The following is a 7,777-nucleotide window of genomic DNA, read 5'->3' on the forward strand; positions in this document are numbered from 1 at the left end:
CAGGTATGAAGTAATAAATGACGTCATCAAGGCTATATGTCTACATATAGCCTTATTTAAGAGCCACTTTATTAATTGATTATAGTTGTTGCATTCGCAATGTATACAAGTGAATCTAGTGAATTAAAGAAGTTTGGAAATATAGCCATGAGCAAAGATTGCCTTAATGTAGCATTCACATAAAAAAAAATGCCCACGATAGCTATGGAAGAAGTGGTAGATCCATATCAGTCACAAAAGCAATTAGTATCAGCTTCAACTTCATTTTATTATGATACCGCAAGGATTGTTGATCAGAAACAGTCTTTCCAGCTTAAAGTGGCAAACGAATTTAACGTGAATCTTGACACAGTTGAAACTTACGAGAGAAATGTTCCTCATGAAGCCTGTTTAAAGAAGTATTCTCAAAAGCAAAGTTCAACTTTTCATATAGGAACCTCCGCTGCTGAAAAAGTATACGAATGTAAAGAATACAATAAGAATTATTCTGATAGGTCACATTTGAATAGTCACATGATAGCCCACAATGGTGAAAAACTATATGAATGTGAAGTATGCAAAGAGAATTTTTCTGACAGATCAAATTTGAAAAGACACATGAGAGCCCACAATGGTGAAAAACTATACGAATGTGATTTATGCAAAAAGAAAATTTCTAGCAAATGGAGTTTGTCCCTGCATATGAGAATCCATTCTGGAGAAAAACCTTATGAATGTGAATTATGCCAAAAAAGGTTTTCTCAAAACATAGGTTTGATTGAGCATGTGATAACTCACACTGGTGAAAAGCTATATGAATGTGAAGTATGCAAAAAGAAAATTTATAGCAAATGGAGGTTGACTCGGCATATGAGAATCCACAATGGAGAAAAACTCTATGAATGCAAGCTCTGCCAATATATATTTTCTCAAAAGTCAAGTATGACTACGCATATGAAAGCCCACAATGGTCAAAAACTACACGAATGTGAAGTATGCAAAAAGGAATTAACTAGCAAATGGGGTTTGTCCATGCATATGAGGATCCACAATGGAGAAAAACCTTATAAATGTGAACTATGCATAAGGAAGTTTTCTCACAAGTCAAGTTTGACTGTGCACATGAGAACCCACAACGGAGAAAAACCTTATGAATGTGGACTATGCCAAAAAAAGTTTTCATCAAAAATAAATGTAATTTCGCATATGAGAACTCACAAAGGAACTCAGAGCGGAGAGAACCCAACAGTTATGAGAGCCCAAAGCTTATTCCCGTTGCAAGTGAGCTTAGGAATAATTAAATTTTGAAGTATTTTTGGAAATTATTATTACTCAAAGTTGTACTCGGATTATCCATTGTTAATTATAGAAATACAATTTAAAATTATGGATATAAAATAGTTTTCTTTGCCTTTTGATAATGCAGGTTGCAAAATTTAAGTGATTTAGAAATCTGGTTTGTCTTTAAAAGTTAGTTCTATGACAAAATTTTACCTGCCTTTTTATGTTGAATTAGCGCTAGGTTCTAGTCCCTAACAATCTACTGATTGATGTTGTTCGATAAAGATTAAACAGCTAAAAAAGGAAGATTTTTATGTGAGTTTGCAGTTTTGGCAGATATTAAAATATCTTGATTGATCCCTACACGTATGATCGGGATTAGCTTCATTGGCCATTCGTTCATCAAATATCTAATAGATGGTAATTCCCTGGCTTGTGTTTCTTTAATTTTAAACCAGCATATTTGATATTTGAGCTGAAACGTTTCTGATGCTAAATTAAATTATCTTGAAATTTTGACAGGAGTAATGTTTGGATATAACCTTCTTAAAGATTATCTTATTTCTTAATAGAAGAACCACACCTCATTTTGATATAAATATAAAAAACAGAGGTCTGTATAAAAACAAAAAAAAAGTATCTTAGTTGGGTGGAGTAGATAATGTTGTTAAAGGGCTAATTATCAAATTCCGAATTATCTGTCATTTGTTTTTTAGGATTGGGAGGGGAGGAATATTTGTCAAATCAATGAAAAAGAATTGATTGTCTTTTGGGTGTCAGGAATGGGAAATAGGCTATTACTTATTTTCTCATTGAATGTCCATCCTCTTACATAATTTCACGAAGATGGTACTAAAGTAGATACATTAAGGAGTACAAGAAGTGATGAATACAACGATATATTCATTATGGTCTTCCTTTTCGGTGTTGATTGCACTAGGACGTATTACTAATCTACTCTTGTTATATTTCTCTTTGATTTTTCCAGCCGTGCCATTTTACGAATACTGATTCAAAATTTTTGATTACGGAATAAGTGGGACGGCCGCCATGTTCTCTGGATCCCTAATATATCGTTCCTGATAAATACAAATGTGTTGGTTTCCAAGTTTTGTTACTGCAAGCGGCAACTGATGATATTCCAGAAGGAGAAATGCCGAGATATTTATAACTTTACTGCGACAGGCACGTTATTACTTCTTTTTGTTTTTATTCGACATAGGCAGTTTACCAGAAGAGTAATCCCTGACAAAGAAAGAATAGGCTTACTTTAATGTTTAATCTTTTTCAGGCTGAAAAGTTCTAATGGTAATTAGCTACCGTATACTAGTACTACTAACAACTCCCTACAGCAAGTAAGCCGCTTGATGCCAACACATCTACACACGCTCCTCCTCCATCCCAATCTATTCGAAACCTCCCTCTTTACACCCTCCCAAGAACTTCCCATTTATGACATTCTCGCAACCTAACCGGGGACGACCTACTATTCGTTTGGCCCTAGACAGTTGGCCGAAAAGGACAGTCTTTGGCAATCTGTCATCCTTCATACGCAGGACGTGCCCTAGACATCTTAACCTTTCTCTCATTATCATGGTTACAGCGGCAGCTGCAACCTAGTAAAGAGCGAACAACAGCCCATAGTAACCAAAAGTTAAAAAAACGTTTAGAAAAAAACTGCATTTTGAAATAAATTGCCATCTGACACTGATTCAGGAATGGTAGCTTTTATCAGTATTCGTATTAAAAATAAAAGTTTATTGCGAAAAGAATTTTATTGTCATTTCGAAAAAAAGCCTGAAACCCCTTGAAAATTTCGTCAGATCAAAATAAAAAATATACCATTGGAATCAGCATAGTCGAAAACCTTACTCAGGGAAATTACAGTCCCCAACCTTGAAAAAAAATCACTTTTTGTATGGATATCACTGATCTGTCTCCCGATTTATTTATTTTTTCCAGGGCTAGTGGTTTACCAGAACATCATAGAGAGATGCTTAATGGCTCATTCAAAAGCTTTTTCTCCCATCTACGTGCTTTTCATAAGTTCCACCATCTGCAAGTGCCATATGGCAAAAATGGCACTTTCTGTGCCATTTCTCAAGGAGTGGGGCTAGCGGGCTACAAAAACATCATAGGCAGATGTTTAATAGCTCACATAAAAGTTATTTGTCATATCTACGTTTTATTTATAAATCCCACCAGCTACAACTGCCAAATGGCGCTATAAATGGCACTATTGATGCCCTATCTCAAGTGGAAAAGATAGGGGTTAATGGGCTGCCAGAACTTCGTAGAGAGATGTTTAATGCTTGATTTGAAAGCTATTGCTCATATCTACGTGCTTTTAATCAGTTTTGCCATCCGTAAGTGCCAAATAGCACAAAAAATGGCACCTTTTGTGCCACTTCGTAAGTTAAAAAGCTTCGAAGCATAAAACGGTACCACTGTGATAATTATGGTAAAAAAATCCTTAACTAGAGATTTACAAGGGACCTATTCCCGTATTCTCCCCCTCCTGGCCCCGTTAGTAAGTCTCATTAGTCCGTAGGTAGAATTCACTATGAACTCTTTAACACGGTCAGAACCAAAAGTCAAAAAAACATGTTTAGGAAAAAACTGCCTTGTGCAAAACAAATTGCCATCTGACACTGATTGAGGAATGGTAACTATTATTTTGGTTCGTCTTACGAGTAAAAGTTTTTTTGCGAAAAGAAATATATGGTGATTTCAAAAAAAAAGCCTGAAACCCCTCGAAAATGGCGTCAGATCAAAGTGAAAAGTGAACCATTGGAATCTGCAAGGTCAAAAACCTCTGAAAGGTAAATTAAAGTCCCCCTCTTTGAACAACAAGGAAAATCACATTTTTGCATTGGTAGCACTGACCTGTCGCCTTTTTATTCTAGGCCTAGTGGCCTACCAGAACATCATAGAGAAATACTTAATGTCTCATTTAAGGGGATGTGGCACGATAAAGACTTGCCCTATCTCGTCCATTATAAACATTTTTAGTTTGTGTGGTCAAACTATTTTGAATTATTCTGGCGGTCTTAATATAACTTGTAGAACTTAGATAATATATTAAAATAAACGAGAGAAAACGAAAAGCCGACACCGAATTTCCCAGATATCTTAGAAAAACCAATTAATTTCTTTCAATTTGGGCCTGATATAGAGACATTCAGTTTTAATGAGACTTACATCAGGAAGTATAAGTTTCGTTTTTTCTATTAATCGGACCAGAATTGTCTAATTTAAGTACAGGAAAGGTCAGTCCCTCAAAATGTTTTAGTCTACTTACTAAAAAATAATGAAAATCAGTTCAAAGGAATTATCATTTGACTGATCTTGCCGCTTTGGGAAAGTCTGCACTGACACCCGCCTTGATTGACAGACTAGCCGAGAAAACGTAACTACATTTCATTGTCTTATAGAAGCAATCAGGTCAAAGTTATGTCATAGTTAGGCGTTGTATATATGTTTTCTTTTAAATTTTTTATTTTTTGCTTAGTATTAAGTAAACTTCGGCAAGTGAAAGATAAGCTACTGGGATATTGCGCACTTTGTATAGCCCTGTTAAATTTTCAGTTACGACCCACGAGCATAAATTGGATTCGATTTTTTGAACTCGAATGGATACTATTGTTTGATTATTACAATCATTTATATCTGTTGAATCACTAAGTTGTTGCTTAGTTAAATTCCAAGATAGTTGAAGTTAGACCCCGGCGCCGCGCCGACGGATCGACCCAACACCGCCGACGAGAGGTCCGGTCGAACGCCACCGAAGTGTCGTACCACCGTTGGCGCGCTGCAAGCACGCCGCCGCCGGCAGAGGCGGTGGCGTTCTATCGACTTCAAACTGATTTTGTGGCAATTCTTTATTGCGTCAACCGCAAAGTCGGAGCTTTTTCTTCTCGTGTGGTTTAGTATTTCGATTTGCCTGATTAGAAATTAAGCAGGGCTTGGACTATCCCCGAATTTTCGGGTATTTTCCCAAAAATCTATGTGTCACCCCGAAAAAAAATTTGGTTCCCCGAATCCCCAAAAATCACGCAATCACGGTGCCACCCCTAGCGATTTATCACCAGTGACTCCCTGCCAAATATTACTTTGCATACCATAATTCTTCACTACTCTCTTGTTCATTAATTTTCTTCTCTTTTGTTACTTCGCATAAAAACCAGACAGATGCAATATGCAATTGCAAATATTGTAATATGCACAGTTCTTGATATGTTGACAAAAAAGAATCGTTTTCATGAAATGAGTTTAAGCCCTTTCAGATGCAGTCTCCTAATCGCTATTTCTTACATCATTCGTAGCCAAGAAATTAATTTTCGAGTTTAAAAGAATTATAGAACATATTCACTACTGTACAGCTCCAGCCTTCAGTTGTATTTTGAAATTGACAGCCAACAGACTGTTTCTACAGCTGAATTGTAAATTTGCAGATTGTTTTTTTGGCTGTTTTTACATAAGATTTTCTTAATTTTTAATACACAACTGTTGAACCCTGATAGAAAATACAATCTTCTTTTCTGAAACATTTTTACCCCCCCCCCCAAAAAAACCTTCTATTGAGAAAAAAATTTGCTATATACTAAGCTATATTCAAAGTTGGGTACTAGAATATTGAACCAGAATTGACCCGAAAAATATGATTCATAAATGAATCGTAAATTTTTGCATATAGGGGGGGGGATAGGGAGCCTTCAAATGAAAATGATAATGCCTCATTTTTTTTATTGAATGCAGGGGTGCCAAACAGAAAATTATTTTTTTCACTTAAAGTGGATACAGAACAAAAGGACACTAATGTCACCTGGAAACCATGGAAATATTTGGTTGGCTCAGGGCCCCCCATAGAAACTTTTTCGTTACCAATTTTATTTTGAGATTTCTCAGAGGCCTCTAATCTAATTTAGCTTTTGTGTGTACCCTCTTTCAATTAGATTACTTAGATGTCACTTGACGCCGAAACAAATTTTTAACTCATTTTTCCAGTAATTTGATTTATATCATAACAATTTTGACAGTTTTGTTTTTTTATTTGAATTTCTATACTCACACCCTCAATTTTTTTTCAAGTAACACTAAGCTATTTAACGTTATTTTGCGTGTTTGTTTGAACCATATAGTGACCTAGTTAATTGTTAAGTAAATTATTTTTCTAATGAAAGCTGAGCCGGTATTCTATCAAGGTGGTATCCAGAGGGGGGGGGATAGGGAGGTATTACATTTGAATGATAATATCTGGAATTTTTTTTATTGAAAGCAGGAATCCCAAAGAGTTAATTTTTTTTTTTAATTTAAAGCAGAGACGGCATCCTATCAAGGTGGTTTCCCGGGGGGGGGGGTAGTGAGCTATCATATTCAAATGATAATACCTCGATTTTTTTTAAGACGGGGTACCAATAAGTTAATTATTTTTTTTTATTTAAAGCAGAGACGGTATCCTATCAAGATGGTATCCGGAGGGGGGGGGCATAGGGAGTTATTATATTTAAGTGATAGTACCTTGATTTTTTTTTATTGAAAGCAGGGATGCCAAAAAGTTGAAAACTTGACAAAAATTAACAAGATTTTCGTGAGTTATACTTGATACAGCACTTGCATGGTTTTTTCGTCCAAAGGGAAAGGGACATATGCGTCAAACCCGTTTTTTTTCTTATTGATGAAACTGGTTCACTTTGAAAACATTCACTCATAAGTACCAGGCAGATTCACACTAAAACGAATTGGTGTGACGAAAGCGATATCGAAATCCCCACCTAACGTTGCGCTCGAGTGACAATGGCACCCCTTTTCCAGTGCCCAAGTGCCTTAAATTTGGTAATTTTTGTGAGCATTTGGAAATCAAATCTTAAATTCAATAACTGATACTAAGTGTCCTAACATTTTGCTTGGATTAAAAGTGACGAACTAGGATGAAAATCACAAGATCTTCCTGGAGCTACTTCAGTCTGTATATTATTTCATTTAATTACATTTAAAACGGATGAGCTTTTCATTTTTACCTAAGAAAATAGCTGGCACTTCATTTTTCTTCATACCAAATAAACCATTAAGTGTTTTTTGTTTCATTGTAATTGAAATGTTCTCATGTGAAGTGTTCATTATGTATTTTCAAATTTGATAAATTTACTCCTTTTAGATGCAGTTTATAATTTGACTGATATTAGGCATTTATCTGTTTATAATTTGGAATGAATCCCCAAAAGAAAAACTGAATAATATTCAAAAGAGCAGCCAAAACCAATAATAAACAGAAGTTCAGCCTTAGCCTACATGACACATATTCTATAAAGAAGCCAAAAAAAAACTTTAAATACATCTTTTTTAAATTGTTATTAAAAACCAGTTTTTAATACAAGAAGGCTTTTTAGGAATCCAAAAGAGCAAAAAAAAAAAAAAAACAATCAAAGTCGCCCATTTCAACTGTTTTAAAGGTGACAAAACAGATATAGGCAAAGGGCATTATGAAAAAATTAAGCTTCTAAGTTCAAAGTTATAT

General features: G+C 35.2%; 1 protein-coding gene across 1 annotated transcript; it reads left to right on the forward strand.

Moving 5' to 3' along the window:
• The first annotated feature begins 204 nt into the window (after positions 1–204).
• Positions 205–3,741, forward strand: LOC148955904 (uncharacterized). The gene is made up of 2 exons (XM_089085955.1): positions 205–1,135; positions 3,677–3,741. Exons 1-2 carry the CDS (start codon positions 205–207, stop codon positions 3,739–3,741), a joined length of 996 nt encoding a protein of 331 aa, XP_088942081.1.
• Positions 3,742–7,777: the final 4,036 nt, after the last annotated feature.

Source organism: Artemia sp. Qi Xiang Cuo, chromosome 1, assembly GCF_049724085.1.
Source record: "Artemia sp. Qi Xiang Cuo chromosome 1, ASM4972408v1, whole genome shotgun sequence".
NCBI lineage: Eukaryota > Metazoa > Arthropoda > Branchiopoda > Anostraca > Artemiidae > Artemia > Artemia sp. Qi Xiang Cuo.